At 53.9% G+C, this 20,371-nt stretch overlaps 7 protein-coding genes across 7 annotated transcripts; 4 read left to right on the forward strand and 3 right to left on the reverse strand.

Annotated features, from left to right (window-relative positions):
* Positions 1 to 52: 52 nt before the first annotated feature.
* HD553DRAFT_305301 (MM3350-like domain-containing protein) lies at positions 53 to 1,023 on the reverse strand. The gene has a single exon (XM_046179139.1). It carries the CDS (start codon positions 932 to 934, stop codon positions 155 to 157), a length of 780 nt encoding a protein of 259 aa, XP_046039213.1. The 5' UTR covers positions 935 to 1,023; the 3' UTR covers positions 53 to 154.
* A 216-nt stretch (positions 1,024 to 1,239) lies between these two features.
* HD553DRAFT_347955 (uncharacterized protein) lies at positions 1,240 to 3,384 on the forward strand. Its single transcript, XM_046183340.1, has 4 exons — positions 1,240 to 1,667; positions 1,751 to 2,567; positions 2,652 to 2,787; positions 2,866 to 3,384. The coding sequence occupies exons 1-4, from the start codon at positions 1,396 to 1,398 to the stop codon at positions 3,201 to 3,203; spliced, it is 1,563 nt and encodes a 520-aa protein (XP_046039214.1). The 5' UTR covers positions 1,240 to 1,395; the 3' UTR covers positions 3,204 to 3,384.
* A 767-nt stretch (positions 3,385 to 4,151) lies between these two features.
* On the forward strand, positions 4,152 to 7,451 carry HD553DRAFT_157212 (uncharacterized protein). The gene is made up of 3 exons (XM_046176797.1): positions 4,152 to 6,735; positions 6,805 to 6,897; positions 6,974 to 7,451. The coding sequence occupies exons 1-3, from the start codon at positions 4,386 to 4,388 to the stop codon at positions 7,126 to 7,128; spliced, it is 2,598 nt and encodes an 865-aa protein (XP_046039215.1). The 5' UTR covers positions 4,152 to 4,385; the 3' UTR covers positions 7,129 to 7,451.
* A 16-nt stretch (positions 7,452 to 7,467) lies between these two features.
* On the forward strand, positions 7,468 to 9,182 carry HD553DRAFT_347957 (putative choline-phosphate cytidylyltransferase; the record flags this gene model as incomplete). Its single annotated transcript, XM_046183341.1, has 5 exons — positions 7,468 to 7,718; positions 7,794 to 7,981; positions 8,052 to 8,537; positions 8,611 to 8,903; positions 8,974 to 9,182. Exons 1-5 carry the CDS (start codon positions 7,605 to 7,607, stop codon positions 9,180 to 9,182), a joined length of 1,290 nt encoding a protein of 429 aa, XP_046039216.1. The 5' UTR covers positions 7,468 to 7,604.
* HD553DRAFT_365200 (P-loop containing nucleoside triphosphate hydrolase protein) lies at positions 9,148 to 12,842 on the reverse strand (the record flags this gene model as incomplete). The annotated part of the gene is made up of 13 exons (XM_046184067.1): positions 9,148 to 9,420; positions 9,489 to 9,773; positions 9,836 to 10,143; positions 10,205 to 10,331; positions 10,395 to 10,517; positions 10,575 to 10,654; positions 10,721 to 10,955; positions 11,015 to 11,056; positions 11,127 to 11,138; positions 11,209 to 11,653; positions 11,723 to 11,929; positions 11,995 to 12,207; positions 12,286 to 12,842. The coding sequence occupies 13 exons, from the start codon at positions 12,840 to 12,842 to the stop codon at positions 9,262 to 9,264; spliced, it is 2,793 nt and encodes a 930-aa protein (XP_046039217.1). The 3' UTR covers positions 9,148 to 9,261.
* A 957-nt stretch (positions 12,843 to 13,799) lies between these two features.
* On the forward strand, positions 13,800 to 18,091 carry HD553DRAFT_305314 (uncharacterized protein). The gene is made up of 16 exons (XM_046179140.1): positions 13,800 to 13,822; positions 13,924 to 14,004; positions 14,063 to 14,169; positions 14,236 to 15,655; positions 15,750 to 15,933; positions 15,996 to 16,049; positions 16,125 to 16,161; positions 16,225 to 16,324; positions 16,461 to 16,470; positions 16,535 to 16,655; positions 16,714 to 16,775; positions 16,832 to 17,464; positions 17,525 to 17,600; positions 17,662 to 17,713; positions 17,865 to 17,874; positions 17,944 to 18,091. Exons 3-16 carry the CDS (start codon positions 14,148 to 14,150, stop codon positions 17,992 to 17,994), a joined length of 2,832 nt encoding a protein of 943 aa, XP_046039218.1. The 5' UTR covers positions 13,800 to 13,822; positions 13,924 to 14,004; positions 14,063 to 14,147; the 3' UTR covers positions 17,995 to 18,091.
* Positions 17,997 to 19,217, reverse strand: HD553DRAFT_157355 (uncharacterized protein). The gene is made up of 4 exons (XM_046176798.1): positions 18,989 to 19,217; positions 18,841 to 18,914; positions 18,649 to 18,771; positions 17,997 to 18,575 (listed from the first exon to the last, which is right to left on the reverse strand). Exons 1-4 carry the CDS (start codon positions 19,062 to 19,064, stop codon positions 18,174 to 18,176), a joined length of 675 nt encoding a protein of 224 aa, XP_046039219.1. The 5' UTR covers positions 19,065 to 19,217; the 3' UTR covers positions 17,997 to 18,173.
* Between the last annotated feature and the right edge of the window lie 1,154 nt (positions 19,218 to 20,371).

Genomic DNA, 20,371 nt, shown 5'->3' on the forward strand with positions numbered 1-20,371 from the left:
GATGGGAAACTTTACGCGGCGGGCGATTCTTTTTAGCTGATCGTAGTCGACACATTTGCTTGCACTTGGAAATACTTCAGCTACATACAACTCTCGAAACCATAAATTGTCTACACCAGCCCCCGTCGCTCTAACGTCCTCCCCAAACCTCTACTCACGTTCCAACCTTTTTCCACGTTGCATACGCCTCGTTCGCCTCCTTGACGTTAAAGTGCTCCAGCCTTGCCTTGCCTTTGAGTCCCCGAGGATCTCCGTTCGTGCACATGCTCTCGTACCATTCTCTCTTCTCGACCATCTCTTCGTCATCCCGCTGAGTGTTCTTAGTCCTGTATGCCTCCTTGAGAAAATCCCAGCCGACAATCCCACCGGCGTCCTCAGCTACGCTATGTCCGCTACCGCCCGTGACTACGGGGGTAGGCTTGATCCTCTTCTCTACGGTGATCATATGCTCCCACCCGTCACCCATGTCGTACTCGTAGTAGAGCACGTGCTTGTTGCCAGAGATGTCATAGATCGCGTCGAGCTCCGCCAACGTCTGGGTCGGCGGTAACCCGTGATCACCTGGGACGAAATCCTCGCCGGGCGGAAGATCAGGCCTAGGGTGGTCGACCTGCTCCGCCACCAGCATCTGAGGTAAATAGTACCCTTCAGGATTGAGGTCGGATTTCATGGGCCCCTCGCGCTCTTCCGGGTCGATCTCCTGGATGCGACGGATGGACCACATGTGCATGTGCGACATGCCCCATCCGAACGCTGCGATCATGAGAGGGTGAAGCTGATCGACAGTAATGTCGGGAGGTACGGAGAGCTGGCGCCAGATCACGGGGTCATAGATGCCCATTATCCGAGCATGGAGGAGATACCAGTCAGGGTTGGGATTGGCTGACGTGCTCGGCTGCGAGGACTGCCTAGTTCTTTTTCTAGGTCTCTCCATATCTAATCGTCTGGTATAGGAAAGGCTTAGCGGACAGCGAGTAGTTTTGTTCGATGTTCCCCGAGGCGTTTGGGTTCCCCGTGTTTGACCTTTTGATGATGATGAATTGATATGGGATTTGCGATGTCTTGAAACGTCGAAAAGGGCGATTTCGGCGTTCACGTCGCGTCGCGAGTCTAGGAGTCTGTCGCGGGACATGACCGAAAGGGGAAATTTCACGCGGGACGGCGCGGGTTTTCGCTAGAAATCGCGCCGCTCCTCGCTGGCATTGGCCCGTTCGCCGTTCGCCCCCCACAGAGGCCAAAGGATATCCTCGAGCCCCGACCTCGAATCTCCTTTTTCTCACTTTACCTCGTAAAAACGCTACAACGTCGAGACCTCACAAGCGCCCCGAGCCTCACACCCCTCCACTTCTGCCCATATACCTTGGCTCGTCATTACCCCTATCCCGTCCCTTCACCATGGACCCGTCCTGGACTCATCAGAGACAACCGCAACGCCAGGCTGGCGATTCAGCCCGATCGGGTCACTACAACCCCCCAAACACCAATTCGACCCCTCCGCAAGCATTCGCTTCGGCTGGGAATTACGGGACCATCAACCCAGATTACCGTCAAGCTCAATCATACAACCCTTCGTCGAGCGGTACGACCGGGTCGACGCGACCTCCTGCCCAGATCCACGATGCGTATAGGAGGGCGGACGGGAACGAGCCGACTGCTACGAGAGACGTGTGAGTCCAGGTGCTCTAGCTATCCTGGCCAGGCGATCGAGGTCGTTTCGAGCTGATATTCACTGGTTGTTCTGTAACTCTAGCTATTCGGCGCGTTCTGCAGCTGGGACCGCTACCACTCAAGACGTACCCCCTGCGGCCACGCCTACCTCGGCTCGACCCGCTCCCAAAAGGTCTCGAGCCAAGAAACAAGCGGCCGCTCCTGCTGCAGATGGAGCCACCGCAGCCACAAACACTACGCAGAGCAACACTACCAACAATGCTGCCGCAGCTGGAACCGAGACGGGTCCCTCCGGTCGACCTCTACCTTTCAACACTAAACCCCTATACGACCGGATCGAAAAGCTGACCAAGACTCACGGAGATCTCATCACCTATCTCCACGGCGAACTCGACCGTCGTAGGGATTGGGAGGAGATGATGGTCAAGGAAATGCATCAACGTCATCAAGTCCTCTTGACGCTCATCACCTCGCTCGTCCCCGTCACCAATTCGACGGTGGGGTCCTCTGGACATGGACAAGCAGGGAGGTCGTCTCTGTTGGCTTCGGACCTGAGCACTACCATCGGTCGGGCAGGCTTGCCCGGTGTACCCTCCGTCTCCAACATGGGATCGTTGCAAGATCAAGACTTTGGAAACGGTGCAGGGTTCGAGGATGACAACGACTATGGGAACGATACGCCTGTGATCAGTCTCTCCCAACCGGCTGCCTATACTCAGCAGACGGCGGGCGAATCGTCAACTCAAGGTGCTTCTGCTGGGGGTCTGAAACGCGCCAGAGACGGGGACGGACCGCACTACCACGATTTCCAGAAAGACGCCGGGGTCGAGGTGGACGAGCGCGGGATCATCTACATGGCAGGTGGAAGGAAGAATGGAGTCGTACCGACCAAGATTGCTGTGAGCATCGCCATGGTTCGACGGAAGATGTTGCCGCTCGTCATATAGCCGAGGCTGATAATCCATGCTTGTATGTGCCCATAGTCTTTGGTCAGAAAGACCCTGTACGCGTCGCAAGGCGTTCCGGTGGGCAAGTTGCAGTTGCCCTTGTACGTCAACGGAATGTACCCGGCCAACGGGGACGAGCATTGGTCGTTCGGTAACCTTCGTTTCGACTGGAGTGAGTCTAACGCGGTGTCGAGGTTTCCGTTCAATACACCTTGCTAACCCGTGCTCTCTCGTTGTACTCCCGGTTCAGACTCGACGACTAGGAAATCTACGCACAACGCCGAGATGAAACAGATCGTCATCGAGCACATCGTATCGCATCGATACGCCTACCCGGAGATCCCCGAAACTGAATTCACTGCCGACAGGTTGGAAGCGACGTACGAGCAGTCGTTCAACAGCTGGAAGGCCAAGTTCTTGGGCAAGAAGCCGAGCGGGCCTCACAAGAGGGCGAAGACGTCGATGGGGTTGAGGGAGATTCAGAAATTGCTCGAGGTCGTCGGGACCGGGAGGGATGGATCGGATGGGCAAGCGTCCGGATCCCAGATGGCATTGGACGCGGGTGATTCGGTCAATACGATCGGTTGATCGGTTCCATGGCATTGACTCTACCGGCTGGAGCGATGAGGTTTCCGTCTCATGTACGTAATATCTCGCTCTTATTTTCTGTTGCTCGTAGCCAGATCCATGTGTTGTAAAGTGTACAAATGATGATCAATATGAGTACCAGTCGACTGATCGCGACTGTACTTGTCCTGGCGAGGGCACGTGATCATTTGGGATTCTCGGCGGCCCAGTGGCTGTTTCCCGAAAAGAAGGCGGTACGGGTGAACCGGGATGGGGCCTCAAAAAAGAAGAAAAGAAGTCGAGATAAAAAATGACATCATAGGATCATCGATCAAGGTGGAGCGCGTGTGGAATTGGCCGAAACCTTGTTCGATCCGCTGATCGCTGATGATCCTTTGAACCCGACCAGCGGACACCGCGCAACGACAGCAACAACAACAACAACGATCACAGGCCTCACAGGGCCAGAAGGATTGATACATGCACTCTGCATCGTTGATAATCTCGAATGAAACGCGAGCGAGTCCAGTGCCAGCCGGATCTAGCCAGATCCCAACGAATATATGGCGTCCACGTCGCAGGTTTCGCCGAATGATGATCCACGGGCAAGTCGATCCTCCGCCAAGGCCGAGCAAGGGGAGAGGGGGATGCGTCGCTCCAGCCATGCGACGCGCCCGGTTCCCTGGCGTTTGGGAGCGAGAACCGAGGGAAGCGAGCGAGCGAGCGAGATTGTAGAGTTCAGGATCGATCACATCACATCACGTCCTGCGCGTCTGTAGGATGTGTAGAGATGCAAACCACATCGCCACTTCTGTCGTGTTCAGTTCTCGCAGTCCTCGTACATCTATCTCGCTTTGTCACGATTGCATTTCTGCTGTCCGCTAGCTGCTAGTTGCTCTCCCCATCGAACACGGCTCCAAGCTGCTAGCTAGCTAGGGGGAATAGACGGGCACACAAGGGAGCAAGAGACGTCACCTTTTGGCGCTAGGACCTCTTTGATCCAGAAGCTGTCAGAGCTTTTTCGCCGACAAGTGTTGTGGTCAACAATTGCACAAATCACCACGCCATCGCCATCATCTCGACATCTTTTTCGTCCCCCCCCCCCTTACAACCAGCTTGCAAGAGGCAAACCTCGATCTCCTTGCCAGGGTGTCTACCATTTCCACCTCGTCAATGTATAGCATCGGATCGAGTTCGTAAGAGATGGGCTCTGACCAGTACCAGAAGCGATCTCCAAGTCGGTCGAGCATTCCAGCTCGGGGAGTGGAATCGACCGCGATAGAGTCTCTGGTGGACCGGACGAAGACTAGGATGGATTCGAGGGGAATGTCGTCGATCGAACGGTCAGACGATCGATCACAGCCTGCTGATCGACCTGGTATGCTCGAACGTCAAGATTCCGACGTCTCCAACGCGTCTTCCACGGGCGAATTGTTCGACATGGACCCTTTGCGGCGGGACAGTGCTACTACAGTTGGGAGTAGTGAAGAGTTGGTCTCTCCCATGTTCGATTCGCACTCCCTCCATCGACCCGTCATTGTTCGAGGGTCTCGATCGGACGAGCGGCGCACTCGGGATTCGTTGGTGGATAACAACAATCACAGGGAGCAGCAACAAGGCGACGAGGCGGAGCTAGCGAGCAAAGGGGTCGTCGCCCAGGGGAAAGAGATGATGGAGAACGGGATCGGAAACTTGGCCGCAAAGTGGAAGTCGTTTGGGTTTGCTGGGGGCAAATCTCACAAACCGATCGACACGGACCAACATCCTGCAGGACCGTCAAATGTCGACCCCAGGCTGCCTGCGAGTACCGTCGACCAGACGACAAATCAGGCAACGTCGACCTCGTTCGCCACGTCCAGCTCGATCGGAAGGACTCGCTCGCCAAATCGAAATCTGCATGGCATCCCGCCCTTGCATACCAGTCGACCCCGTATTCCGAGTTCCGAATTTCAGTATCATCAGCATCATTATCAACATCATCCGCATCATCAGGGACATCAGTACGAATCCTCCGAGCTGACCCCTCGGGCCGAGCATCCTCCAGACTACTCTCCCAAGAGTATGGCCGAGACGGTGACCTCCCCGAAGAACGCCCGTCGGGAGATGCGAACATCAGCCGACCAGGAAGACGAGGAGATGAACGCCTCGTCATCTTCGAGAAACGGGACGATCAAACGGAGACGCGATACGACCGTCAGAAGGAGTCTTCTGTTAAATCGGGGGGAGAGGCCATCCCAGGGAACAGGCCAGGATGATCGGGCTGGAGGGGAAGTCGATCGGAAAGCCGATGCGCCCGGTGGTTATTTCCCAGACGTCGAGGAGCTCAAACGTAAAGCGAAACAACAGCGAGATGCGGAAAAGGCCAAGCGAAAGAGCGACGCGTTGGCCAGACGGGCTCGGGCGAGCGCTTTGGCAACGTTTGCCACGTCTCCCCGGGCCAACTCGCCGTTCACCTCGCCTACTGCCGAGGGAAACAGCCCGTGGCGAACGGCAGGGAAGAACGAGGTCGAGTCGGCTTCGGACAGCGAGAACTCGGGGACGGACGAGATGGAGACCCCTTGGCCGTCTTCGGCTCGGCACGGAGATACGCCGCTTGGACTCGAGCACGAAATGGTCAAGTCGTCCCGGGCAAATTCGTTGAGAGAGAGGATGAATAGCATGGGTTCCATAGAAGAGAAGCACGCCAGGTCGCCGTTCGCGTCAAGGAGGAACAGTGTGGATCGTCGTTCTTCCTCTGACATACAAACGGATGAGGACGAGGTGCTGCAAGCGGGGACCGGATGTGCCATCTCCAACCCGTTAGCGCCTCCGCCCGGGTACCCACTGTACTCGCCTTCCATCGGGTCCGAGCCATCGGACAGGCCTTGGATGCGGTCTTCGTCGTATGCGGGGAGTTCTGCCAACAGCAGTCCTCCACTGATCGACCGTTTCCACAGCGCGACAGAGGCGCTTCCGGTCAACCAGTCTGCAAAGGGACCTTATGGTCAATATTTCGGATTCTTGCCCACCGGCCCTCAGTCCCAGTCTCAGGGGTCGTCGGCGTCCGGTAGCGGAACCGAAAGCGAACTACAGAGGAAGTTGTATAGTCGCTTCGAGACGGCCGGCAGAGGCTTGCATAACGACAAGTCGACCCCTACGTCTGGCTCGTCGAGCATCAGCCTCCATAACGTTCCTAGCCCGAACGATTCACCTAGACTCAACACCGATACGGAGGGTCAGGAATCGTCGCCTTTCGAGGGCAAGATCACCATCGACACCAGCCCGGACCGCTATGTCATCTCTGTCGGCGAGATGGTCGGGTTCAGCTTGGAGAACATCACGATCGCAGTCAAGAGCATCAACCGGTCAAGCAGCACTAGCAGCTCTGTCCCGCGAACAGGCCTGGTGCACTCGCATTCCAGCGATGCGAGCTCTGTCCATTCGCATATGTCCGTTCGATCAAACGCCTCGTTCCATGGCGTCGAGAAGCTTCCTATACAGAGGACGGCGTCGCCTGACATTGTTGCGGAAGGCAAGGTTTTGCACCTCATCGCCGATCGATGGGAAGATTCGGGTTAGTCTGGAGGCCGATATCAGGGTCGGGTAGCGACAGACGCTAATGGAATTTGATCGCGTTCTACAGCTCATTTCGAACGAAGAATAACCTTTGGCAAGGATGCCGACTTTTCGAACGGCGTCAAAGCCAAGTTCGATGGCACCAAGCTGGTAATCGAAGGTTAGAATACTACGTGATAGCCCCTCATCCATTTCCTGATCGGTGTTAGCTAATATCATAACGGTCCTTGCCTCAGTCGCCCGCCGGGCTCGGCCTCTTGCAAGACCGCCGGCGGGACGCGCCAGTCTTCCGCCAGACTCGGATGTCCTACCCCGACCGAGCTTCTCGTCCGAGACGTTTCGTATACCCAAGAACTTGCCAGCGCAGAGGCATCATAGCATCGCTTTCTAGAACTCGGTCTCGCCCACAACTTGGTCGCGTGTATCCATTCACCCTTTCGGTCCCATCTTCTTGGCTCGACTCGAAAACACTGTATCGATGCAACAAGGCGACCGCAACACTCGTGGCTCATCCAACCACTACATACATGTACCAAATGGGATCAAGTAGCGAATGGACGGGGGACTTTCAATTTGCATATAGTTTCACATAAGAGTAGCACGTCTGTTTCCTGATGAATTTTGACGATTTTGATGAACCGCGGATGAATATTTTCGTTCCAACCTGGGTGGATGACGATACTCGGCCGGGAGCTTGTCGTCACTGGGACACCGCTGCCCTCTGCCTAGCTGTTTTATAGAAGTTCCTCATCAATCCAATAATGTTTAAACCTCGCATTTCTTCCCAGCTGATTACATATATAATCTAGACTTGGAAACCATCTGCTCTCAAGTGGCATCAGCTAGCCCAGTCCGAAACTTCCAGCAATGTCCGCTTCGGCCTTCCTGTCCAACCAGGCTCTGAAACCGCGTAAAAGGCAGACTCACAATCAGCACCGCCAGGGTGTATCGACGAGCTCCTCTAGAGATGCCAGTGATGAGGTAAGCTAGTGTGTATGTGAAGAGAGGATTAACATGATTCAAAAGCTGACTGCACGCCTTTCTGCTCGAATCTAGGAGGACGACTCACCCACCGACGACAACTCGTCTACCGTCGGTTCGGTCAAGCCTTCCGCTCGCCCTGCCATCCCGCCTTCGCCCTTGAAGTCTGCCACCGGCAGAAAACCATCTGGTACACCTGTCGTTCACCCTAGATTGGCTGAGGTTAGCGACGCCGAGTTCTCGGAAGCTCTAGACTCGCCCACGTGCGTTCGATGGTTGACGCATCATCCGGTCTGGGTCTCGATCAGCGCTCATGGATTTCCATCTATATAGATACGACGGGGATGTGGAGTCGACGCATCTGCCTTCATCGTTGGCGCAGGCCACATTACAGGCTCAACAGCACGGACGCGCACAACCCCCCGTCGCACCTCCCTTGAGCACTTCGTCTACCGACGCTTCATTACCAGACGAAGAGAAGGTCAGGCGAGAACCTACGCCTCAAGCTCGGCAGCCCGAGATCGGAGACACATCGCCTCGAGACGCTATCAGCCACCCTCTACCGATCTCTCACCTCGCTCCACCCGAGAGCGTCGCATCTCACTCTCTGAAGCCAAAATCGTCGGATCACGGACCTGCCAAGATGACCAGCCCGCCCGAACACCTTTCTGTCGAGGATATCAGGTCGTTCGTCCGAAGAGCCATCGAGGGCAAGGGAGACGTTGATGGAGTCATCAGGACTTGGAGGACGAGCGAACCCGCTACCGACCGACCTGTGCGAATCTATGCCGATGGAGTTTACGACCTTTTCCACTTTGGGTAAGTCGGCCTCGCGGTGTGCGACGAAATGGCCTTGTGCTGATCATCATTCCCGGTCGCTACAAATGTGTAGTCACGCTCTTCAACTTAGGCAGGCGAAACTTTCGTTCCCCAACGTCCACTTGGTCGTCGGGGTCTGCTCGGATCAATTGTGTGCGGATCAAAAGTCTGGACCTGCCATGACGCATGCCGAGAGATGCGAAGCCGTCTCGCATTGCCGATGGGTGGATGAAGTCGCTCCCGAGGCACCTTGGGAGGTCGATCAAGCATGGATAGACCGTTACAACATTGATTATGTTGCGCACGATGAGCTCGTCTACGCTGCCAAGGGTAAAGTGGACGTATATGATTTCGTAAAGAAGCAGGGTTCGTAAAATGGTTCTCGTAATGATCGTAGCGTTTTCGTCTTTGTTGATGTCTCCTCCTTTTCCTCTAGGTAAATTCCTTCCTACTCGACGAACCCCTTCGATCTCGACGTCTGACCTACTGGAACGCATCGTTCGAGGGTATCGCGACGGTTTCTTCGACTCCAAGCTCGAGAAAAACGGTCATCCAGAGTTGATGGCTTCCGATGTCGACTGGGACTCGAGTGCCAGCAACGAAAGGAAAGCTCGTCGAAAGGTCGCCGGACACAAGCATTCCTAGGGGTTTCTATTCTGTATTCTTGTCGTTGCTGGTTTCGTTCGTAGATTTGTAAATGTGACGCATATATGCTAAACGTTGTTTATGGCGGAGTTGTCCTTCTCCTTTCCGACCAGAGGATCGCATCTTTCCTCTTGAGCGCCCTCATGAGATCGACCCAATATAGATGACCTTTGGTTCTATTGCCGTGAAAACCCCTGGCGTTCGAGAGGGTGGGATAATTCCCAACCACGATCAAAGACTGTAGGTAAGCGTTACACGAACATCAGTATTCCGCATCCCCCTCGAATGCCATTGAAAGTCACTCACCCGCTGCGCCCGGGTCAGGGCCACATTCAGTCTGCGCCAATCGTCCATGAAACCAATGGCATGCCTGGGATTTGACCGAGTCGTCGAAAAGATGATGATCTTCTTCTCTCGACCTTCGAAGCCGTCGACTGTGCTAATCTCGACGGCTAGCGGCGCAGTCATTCGATCCCCGTCCAGAAGATGGCTCAAATGCTCGAGACGCTCCGGATCATGCAGAATTCGCTCGAGAGCGCCAATCTGACCGGCATAAGGAGCGATCACACCAATGTCGGAACCGTCTAGATCCTGATGAGACCTTGCTGTCAGCCCGGAAGCTCTCCCTGCTCGCCTACTTGTCGCACACTCACTGGATTGTTTATCAAGATGTCCAACACTATCGACGATACGATGTTCGCCTCGCCTTGGTTTTGTATACTCCCCATATAAGGGATCTCTGGCTCGTCATGGTCGATGAACGTCATACGGTGTGGAGCACCGGTCTTGTCCAGCGTCTGAAACTCTGTGTCGAGCGTTTTTTCGAGACCAAATCGCAACGTGCCATCGTTTTCGACAGTCCCATCCGAGAGGCTGTTGTTGTAGAACTTCTCGATTGGAAAGGCTGATATGGCAGGATGCATGCGATATTGCGTGTCCAGCATGATCGTAGGCAAAAGGCCTGGCCAGAAGAGATTGCTTAGTAAGGCACAGCACGAAAACAATAGCGAAACGGTCCTCACTGTTAGCGCTCTTGGGCTGGATCAACCGCTCGAATAGACTACGGGACAAGCCACCATTCTTGGCTTCGGGACTGATAACTACCGGTGGTAGCTGCTTGTGATCTCCGATCATTGCCAAATGAGCACACTATGCCACGGCATCGGGTCAGTATCTCTCGGCTGGATGGATAACATGTCGTCTACAACGCACCCCTTTCGTTAACGGAATGATGGAAGTTGCCTCTGTGGCCATGCTGGCCTCGTCAAGGAAGACCACAGGAAAGTCGTATATCTGTAACAGGCGAGACACTGAGGAAATGCAGGTTGCACACACCTAACGATTCGGAGTCAATACAAGTGCAACAAATGAAACGATCTTCGCTTGACTCACAACGTCGATCCCAGCAGCGATTTCCTGCATCATATGGCGCTCGAGACCGAACAACTTTTTTTGCAGAGCTGTTCTTTCGTCTATACACAAACAAAGCGAACGACTTCAGCAATGATGATTGGCATATATAGGAAGGCTTCGCATACCGCTCCCTGGCGACGCAGCGAAGGTCTTGAGCTTGAGACTATTGAGGTTTCTCTGGCTGGGGTGTCGCTCAATGTAACCATCCAGTGTGATCGGCCACAAGCTCTCGCGAATCCGGATCTTCGCACCATAACGAAGCACTTTCAGGCCTCGGTTCGTGAGGCCTTCCGCAAGATTGTCCACGGCCGTATTTGTGTATCCAGTAACTAAGATTGGAACAGAGACCTGCCAATGCGACTGTATTTGTTCGTAAATCAGCTGCCGTATGTGCGACCTCGAGAAACAGACTTGCTTACTTTTAGGAGATGCAATGCTTCGATGATAGTGCGGGTTTTGCCCTGTTAGGAGGAAGGAACGATATTAATAAGACTTCATGAGAAGAGCTCTCCCGCACGACGGAGAACACACGGTACCGGGTGGCTATCAAGAATGACAAGCAGTCCTGCAGGTAAGCTCATACATCCTCACTTTTCTGCGAAATTCGACTGACCCCCTGAATCAAGCTGAGTCTCTCACTGAGCATCATCGCGATGGCTTTCCTCTGACTGGTGTTCAATCGTACGTTGGGGTCGCCTTCTACCTCGAGAGGGACGCCCCCGGGTCGAAGTTGTCGCCGACACCAACTCATGATGAGCATATCTTTGGAAAACATCCCTTGTCGTTGCGGATGGCTCGGATCTTTGCGAAAAGGAACCGCTCTTCCCGGTTGGCTGAAATCCTTGAGCAAAATGTCCCGAAGGGCTGTACCCGAGAGGATTGTCTCTCTAGTGTAACTCCTGTTGATCGGCTGCTCGTCGTAGTGCTCGATTTCGCGGCGCTTTTGTTCTGCAGCCATCCTTGTGCTTTGAGAATCGATCATGACCGGGTCGCTATTCAAAGTGGCAAACGCCTCCTCTGTCCGCCGCAAAACGATGTCCGATACCCATAGATCCAGTCTAATTTAACATCAGCTGTCAGCTCCTGCTCTCTCTTGCGCGCGACGACTAGGCATTTATTAGACTGACCTCCACAGATTTCGAGGATCGTCGAGACCAGGAACTTGCCTGGGGAACATGACGGTCAAGCGACCCGGCTCTTGTTTGACGATAGACCCCACGAAAGCGGGGCCTTGACCAGGTCCGCTCGTCTCGCTCGCATCACTGCTTAATGCATCCTCTTTGTGAACAAACAAGTCGGCATCGTTTGGCGACAAGCCCACAGCCGAACCGGTTCTGCTCAGACAAATATTATCGCTCAGAGTGTTACCCTCTCCTATGATGTCGATTGCGAAACTCACGTCAACCTGTTCCAAACGAACCGCCTGTTCCCCTTTCCGGGAAAAGCGAAGCTCGCGGTCTGGAATCCTCCCATTGTCTGTTTCACCCACGTACCAGCGACGTCGGCTATGCAGAAACCTTGTTGTACCAGTTGCCATTTCGGGGTAGAGCTCAGTCTATTGCTTGCGATCTGGGTTTCGGATTCGAACTCTTTGCGCTGCAGGTTAAGAAACCTGGTTGTAGCGGGGAGTGTCGGGATGACGTCAATACGTGCCCTGGTGTGTCCAGCGGAACCAAGTTTTCTTGCTTACTTTTCGCTATACACCTCGATCGCATCTCGCCAACGATTATCCTTCGAGCTCTTTGCGAGCGCCGGCATGACACGCTGTACGATATCTTTGCCGAACTGTTTTCTGGTCCTGGACGTGGCCCGTTGTCGCCAATCGAACCTGGACGGGAGCGATTTACCATTCCGGCCCAAGCCGTAGGTATAATGCATCTCCAGAGATCCTTTCTTGGAGAATGATTCCGACCGGAACTTCTGGTACAAGTTCTGAGACATCGATGCAGCGTTGAATCGAGGTTCAACCTGTCTCGTCTTGACGTTCGGATGATCCCCCTCGTTCATCTCATCCATCCTATGTTCCAGCTCGGCCAGGTATTCGATATCGTGAGGTTCGAAGAAATGATCATCTGCCCGATGCATCAATGCGTCTTTGACAGGTGATGTACCGGCTTCCATCATCTGAGCTTCAGTCGAACCGAGGTCGAAAAGGTCGAGGTCCGACGAGCTGTCAAATCGGGACAACTCTGCAATGTCGTCTGGCTCTTCAATATCGCCTGCATTGAACGATTTCGAGGAGGGCATTCCAGATGGGGCTTTTCCGCCTGATTTGCGTAGTTTTGAGGTCGATCCGTTCGGACGGCTTTGGGCGATATCTGCGACGACAAGCCCTGGCTTCGCAATGCTATCGACATGGTCGTTCTCAACTCCGCTAGCGTCTTCTTCAGGAGCTTCTTTTATCTGCGCGGCCGTTGAAGCGGTTCGAGAGGTCCTGAAGCTGACGCCAGGATTAAGCTGCCCGGCTGACCGCCGTCGGCCAAGAACCGACAAGCAACTTCGAGATGGAGGTAACCGGTCCCTCAGAGTATGGAATGCTTGACGTCCTGGAGTGGTAGATAGCTTGAGGTTTGTATACCAAACTTCGAGCGCACTCCGAGAGGAGCATAACTGGTAACAAGCAGCTGCTCAGTCAGGTTTCATGAAACTTTACTGAACATGCACATGAGCTCACTCTCGAAGTCATTCGACCGTTGTCGCATCTACTGGCGATATTTCTAGATGAAGATCGTGCTTGTATCAAGATGCCTGGAAGTCGACGATGAGCCTCGAGAGTTTGTGAGACCGTACCGATGACAGCTAGTATGAGTCGTGTTTGCAAGCAACTACCGATGGATGGAGAGTCGCATGGAGTGATATCAAAATCCGTCGACATTCCTCGACCTTGATGTTCGCTGCAAACGGCAATCTGCCCGCGCCGATCGGAACAAAAGGCAAATGAATTACGGCACAATAAGCTTCCGAACACCCCGATCACGTGAACCCTACGCAATAAGATGTCAGGCTCACATCGTACACATACTCTCACCCTTTCGGAAGTAAAAAGAGGTGAGCCCTCCTTCGTCTCATCTCGTCCTGTGTCGCTCTGATTGCCGTTGATTGACCTGATCAAGGTCGATCGAGAGCGGTGGTTCGCCACTCCCCACACATCATCATCAACTCGATCCGACTCTAATACCAACAGACGCATCAGCTCTGGCTGATCTCGTGGCAGCATTTCTCGACAGGCGAGTGTAAAGGTGCAGACCGGTGGGCTTGCGTAAACTTTTCTTGTCCCGCTCTGCTATCGAGAGTTTCGAGACTGATATATCACGACTCGGCGTAGCAGCAGTCATCTGCATACAGTCTTATTCCGACACCATCAGCGATCTTTGTTCGCCTTTAAAGGGTGGCTACCAACGTCAGCTTAGTATGTCGTAGTAATCTGTCGTTTGCTGTCGTTGCTGAATCACCTCGTCCCGTTTCAGTAGGGTGCTTGGCTTCGAACGCGAGATCTGTAAATCGACGATATTTCTCAAGACCTTTGAACACGAGGCAAAGTCATTCATCGATATGTCGGGTGAGAAAACCCAACGTAAGCTTATTCATAATAGTAAAGTGCAAGGCGGTAGTGCTCATCACTGCTTGACCGCCTTTTCAGCGGTTACTCCGCGATACCATGGTCAATCATCAGGTATGAGACCTAACGTCCCTATGGTCGAGGCCCTACATTCTCCTGGATGGTCTCCACCCACGTCCCGGCCAATCCCTGTCTTTCACGAACGACACGGCCCAATGTTCCCTTCCCCTGGTTTCTCGCCGCCTTATCAACCATACATGCCCCACCCGGCACGACATGAGTACCGTCGTTACCCTAATCCAGCTTACGTACCCGGTGCACCTCTCGTACCCTGGCCTCCCCGATCGGAACCACACCATCATCAGCCGAATCCATATGCCTTCTCAGGACCTCGTCAGATCGCTTTCCAATCGCCACCGGAAGACGCACCGCCCCAGTATCATCAAACCTCTCGTCCCAACCTGAATCGTTCCCCAACTCCCGTATCCTTCATCCCCAATGACAGTAAACCAGACTCGACCTGGCCCGATCTCCTCGAGGCGAACAAGACTCCGACAAAAGCTAGCGTACAACGAACTCGTGCAGCGACGACTCAGGTAGAGCGGCCAGTCCACAAGCTACCGGGCCCGGTATACAGGAATGATTCGATCATCAGGAAAGAGGCCGTTGCCAAGCTCATCGCTAGTCGAAGTGGAAGCGAACGCTCCGACAGTCCCGAATCGGAGAGCTGGAGACCAGGATTACCTTTTCGTCCAACTTCGACGTTGAAACTTGCTGCCCAGATGACGTTGATGCCTAGCCCGATGGAGAAGCCTTCCGACGATGATAGACGAGTAGACGCTGTCAGTCTAGGATCACCCATCTCTCGTACCAACAGCGTGTCTTTCGGTATCGAGGGCTGTTCACTAGCTTCGATCAAGTCGTTCGGGGATGGCGTATGGGGGAACGACGATCTTCCCATGCTCAAAGCCAGGTTAAAGAGCGTCGATGTCGTCACTCAAGAGTCGCTCCTCCAGAAGAACGACAGACTTCGACAAGCGACAGCTCCGGCGGATCTAGGCTTCTCGGATGATTTACCCTATACCCCTCTTATGGACAATCCGAACCTCTTTCGATCTCCCTCGGTAGAGTTTGATACACCGGGTTCGGACATCTTACTCACGCCTTACCAGAATACGGACAAGACGAACAAACATAGAAACACTCTCGATATCGATGTGGAAGCGGGGGAAGACTGGCAAGGCAGGCCAAACCAAAGCCGAAGCACTCTGCAAATCGATTTAAATCATGAAGAAGATTGGAAAGACGTAGCTAGAGAAGAGATCAGAGCCTCGATCCGGCAGACAATACTCTCCGAGCTGGACGCATTGGAAGAAATCGGCAATGCCGATGGCGATGAAGAAACAAAGGGTCAACGTGAAACGACGAAATCGACCGAAACGCGTCCCGTGATTCGCGTCCTAAACAGGCTTCTCCGGACGTTTGAAGGAACGGATGTCGAGTGAGTATCGCCCTTTGACTTCCTTTGATTTGCCGCCCTGTCACGCCAGAACACAGCCTGTTGACGCCTCCCATCGCTTGCCGCTGACTATAAGACACGAAACCTCCGAGTCGGAATCGTCTACCCTATCGAGTCCTACTTCTAGCTCGGATCGTACTTCACAGCGCCATCCCGATCCCACATCCTCCCCGACTCCAGAGCACCTCAATCCAACCTGCAATATGCCGATCATGACTGAAGAACACCACGAGGGCAAAGCGCAGGAGAAACAAGATTTGGTAGCGATCCTGCCGCTATCTATTGCTCTTTTATATTCAACTGGTTGACGTCTTTTGCGCAGATTCACAGCACCACCACATTCGCGTCCATCTTGCTGGACGGCGATTCTACCCTAGTGAGACGACGCGCTTGTGAAATGGAAATGCCTCCGTCAAAGGTCAATTAACGATCTATCTTTCCTGCGTGCTAGTTTCATCCCGACCTCATTCAAAGGGGAGCCAAGGGCGGTATGTAAAGAACCGGAAGTTCGGAATGCACAGGCGTTGGCCTGACGCTTGATAGAATATCAGGTCAAGAGGCTGCATACGCCTTGTCCACCAGAGTTTACCACCTATGCTTGGATCGAGCTACTTCCGTGCCGAATTGCTTCACAGTGCAGATCTTTTTCAAGTGAGTCGAGCCGCAATGTTCGCCGCGATGTGATACTGATCAATACCCTTCTCGACACAGTGAAGTATGTCTCTGAGCTATAAACTCCATTGACCGTTTCCTAAAACGTCATCTCGCAGCAAGCGATCGGAACCAGGTTGATCGAGGTGAGCCTCAGTAAATGCGCGGTATCGACCAGCACTTTTAAAACTAAACAACGTCTGTGTTCAGACCGGAGTCATCAAGTCGAGAAAGACCTTGTCCGAGTTTGTTACAGGATTCACTGATAGCCACGGACTCTTTACGTTCATCATGGTCAGCACGAGGCAGCAGGCGGCTGCTAAGATCAAAGGTGAGAAGGTGGCGATATTCTCTTGAGACACATAGCTTGGCTGACTTTTACGCTTCAGAGCACCTGAGGCTCTATGCGAACCTGAAAGTCTGTTCTCTCATACTCTTGGCCTCTAATCAAGTGCGTGCAGAGAGCCTTTCCCTTTCGGTCGACGCTGAAGCTCATGCGCTTCTTAGGCCAAGGAATACGAAGACTTGCTGGTCGATTTCAACGCTGTCGGTCAAGGAGAGAAAATTCACGTAGCACGATCGGCTCCTATAGGGTCACTAGATCCGCTGGACAATGTTATGGGAACCAGGCTTGAAACGATTCCGGGACTATTCAAGATTTCCATCCCTACAGATGCAGCCGGGGAAACGGACGAAATCGCTCAAAGCGAAGCTCCGGATGACGACGAGAGCGAAGCTTCCGACGTGGGCAGTCTCGACTTCACTAGAGCCCCCTCTGGTCTCATCGGGGAACAGACATTGCCTATGGTACCAGCTTCCTTGGCGAGCGAGGATCAGGACGACTTCGTCCCGGTCCTCTCCCGAAAGTCAAAGAAGCTTCCTCTTGGCAATGCCGGCAAGTTCAGCTTCACAGGATCTACGATGAGCGCCAAGTTTGCAAAGACCGTCAGCATTAGCGAGGCCAAGAGGCGAAAGAAGCTCCGTGGCCCTTCCTCCGGCTTTCAGCCTTCTCTAGGACTCGAGTACGACCACGAGGATTACCTCAGTGTCAAACGGTATAACCCGCGACCCTGCCACCGCTTCTACCTTACTAGCGGCTGCAAGAACGGCGCAAAGTGCCATTACGGACACGATTACGATGTAGGCGCCTATTGCCACCTCATGAAAGCAGTACCGGGATCGCTGATCACACTGTCCCAGTTGACTAAAGGGGAAATCAACGCGCTCAAGTCCTTGTCAAAAGAGATGCTCTGTCCGGCTTATGCGATCGGTACCTGTAAGTTGTCGAGGCCGGTGTTTGATAAGCGCGTCGCTGACACCGGGTGCACGCATCAAAGGCAAAGGTACCAGCGAGACGTGCATCTATGGTCACGAATGCCCTCGAAGCTCGTGAGGTTTCGAGTTTCTGGCTTTTCAGAGTAAGGAGACGCTGATTCCCTCCTTGTGTATGTCTTACAGCGAATGTACCTTGTGAGTAAAGGATTCGGCTGAAGTTCGGTCCAAGTCGCTGACCATTTCGAATCGATGCGTATCTGTGCAGCGGAAGCGAAGTGAGTCAAAAATCGATGGGCTATAGTGGGATTTTCAAGCTGACGGCTCTACCCCTCTCGACTTGATAGTGTTGGTTCACTCCTGTCCAAGGTCTTCACGGCAAGAAGGCTCGCAACTAGAATCCTGCCGCTCCACAGTTGGCGTCTCGCGATAAGGCATGGTGCGGCCCAAGTCGATGTATCTATGAAGTACGATTTGCAATCACCGTATCGTCCACTGGTCCAACCATAGTGAGATATGATATGGCATCACGTGTTACAATGCGGATTCATTCCCCCGTAGACTATCGTGAGACAAATTAGAAGCTACCAGAATCCGCGGCAACTTCCTCCTTGCTGCAGCTCGCCTTGTCCCGTATCAGTCTTTCCATAATCTTCCTCCTGCTCTCGAGGATCAACCTTTCCTTTCTCTGTTGCAACGTCATCTTGTCGTCCTGCTCCGCCGCCATCTTGGTGGCCGTCACGTCCACCTCACGCCCTTTGCCCTTGTTCGACCGGGAGATCGCCGCAGATATGCTCGAGACGGTCTGATCCGCTATTCGGTCTCTGAGCTTGTACTTTTCGATCAGCGAAGGGTATTTCGCGGCTCTGATCGATTTGGACGAGGAAGCCGAGCCGGCAAGGGTCGAGTTGGAAGCTTCTGCCTCGGCGCGGGCGGTCTCTTGGGCAATATAAGGATGAACGGGGAAGGTGGCTGGCGGCTGGCGTGATATCAAGAAGAGCTTGTAAGATAGGACGCCGAGATACGACTGTTAAGGATCAGGCCAGACACACCTCGGGCAAGAACCCCCGCTCGAGAATCTCTTCACCGGTCCTCTCTGCCGACCGAGTCCGGCTCAACGAATAGGCGATCGATGTCAGCGAGATGTGTGGAAAGGTTTGGTGCAAGTTCTGAATCTGTGGAACGATTCCATGTGACAATCAGCGGTAGTTTTAAGGCACTGCAAGGAGACGTGGACAACATACCTGTGGACCGGTGATACCCCTCAAAGGGCCCGAAGTTGGCGTGCCATTGTTCGAGACGGGGGACGACGAGTCTTCTGGGAGGATCCGAGAAAGGTAGTTCAACTACGCAAGTCGTGCATAATGGATCGACTACACGTGTGCAACTTACTGGTGGGATAAAAGTACCGGACGGCGAAGAAGATGAGCAGGAGAGCGATGATGATCCCAGGGAGGTCCTCGGTCATCAGGAGGGTTTGGTCCGGGCTGTGCGGAGGGCTGAAAGAGGCGGTGTTTGAACTGAGTCGAGACGTGGTCTGATAGTGTATTGCTCTCAAGGACAGGTCGTGAGGTCTCTCTGACGGTTATGATTGTGCTGACGAGGCTATCAATTGGATATGGATACGGTGATCAGGCAGGAATGAACATGTTGAACGTTATGATTCATCAACGCGAGGACGGTTCGACCGTGACGGGTGTACTTCCGAGCCTACCTGCCGGCATATTACGTGTATATGTAATCGGAAGCTTCGAACTCGCCTTTTTGCTTCCGCTTCATCTCGAGGATGACCGAGCTTCGTGGTTCATGATAAAACCCGGTCGATCAGCGGGGATTGTAGACCCGGAATGCGGCAAGCAGCAAGCAGCAGCAGTAGTGAGCGACGGCGGGCCGTAACTGACAGTGGCAGAAGCTCGGGGGGACTACGATCGACCATGGGTACCCGTGACAGTACATCTGACGTTGTCCGTTCCTTCGGGTCGTCTGCGTGTCTGTTCAAGGCCTCGTAGATCCCCTCCGGTAGGGCTCTCCTCCTATCGACATGATCGACCTACACACACTCGGAGAAGAATAGGCAGCGCCGTCGCAGTGCGCTGCGCATCAAAAGGCTAGTAGAGCGCGCTCGAAGAGGAGGAGATGGGGGGAAATTGAAAGAACGACCCTTCTTTCTCACTAGTTCGTATCGACCTGATATCTTGAAGAACGAGAGAACCCCCCTCCTCATATAGCGGCGAAAATGAACCACCGAACACCCCGAAGATAACGAGGCAGCCCCCACCAATTCGTGTATCGATCGCAAGCCAAAACAGAACGTCGTGTCCGCCTCGCGCGTGCGCCCACTTCGGCCGTTTTTTCGACTTGTGTTTGGCTCCGCGGGTCCGGCTATCGTTCTTTGCCCGATCATCATCTTTCTTTTTTCGACCAGCGCGATCTCGACGTCGTCATGAATCGCGAATGGTAGCAGGACAGGCGGACGGGCGAACAGAAGCGGAAGGAGAGAGGCAGAGACGACCGGAGGGGGGAAGACTAGTGTGAGATCTGTGCAAGGACGGAAATCTATAGGACGTAGGACACGGTGGGCTCTCTTGGGGTGGTCGAGCAGGAGCGCACGAGTGAGACGAGGCGAGCGGTCGGAGGAAGTACGGAATCATCAGTCGTCTGCGAGCGAGGAGGAGGAAGCGATCTCTCTGCCCCGCCTCGGTGTCCGTGTTGCTAAAGGTCGTGCGCTGTCGTCGCCACTACCTCTGTCTGCCCCCCTCCCGTTCCTCTCCGAAG

This window comes from Filobasidium floriforme (genome assembly GCF_021052385.1).
Source record: "Filobasidium floriforme strain CBS 6241 chromosome Unknown HD553scaffold_3, whole genome shotgun sequence".
Classification (NCBI taxonomy): domain Eukaryota; kingdom Fungi; phylum Basidiomycota; class Tremellomycetes; order Filobasidiales; family Filobasidiaceae; genus Filobasidium; species Filobasidium floriforme.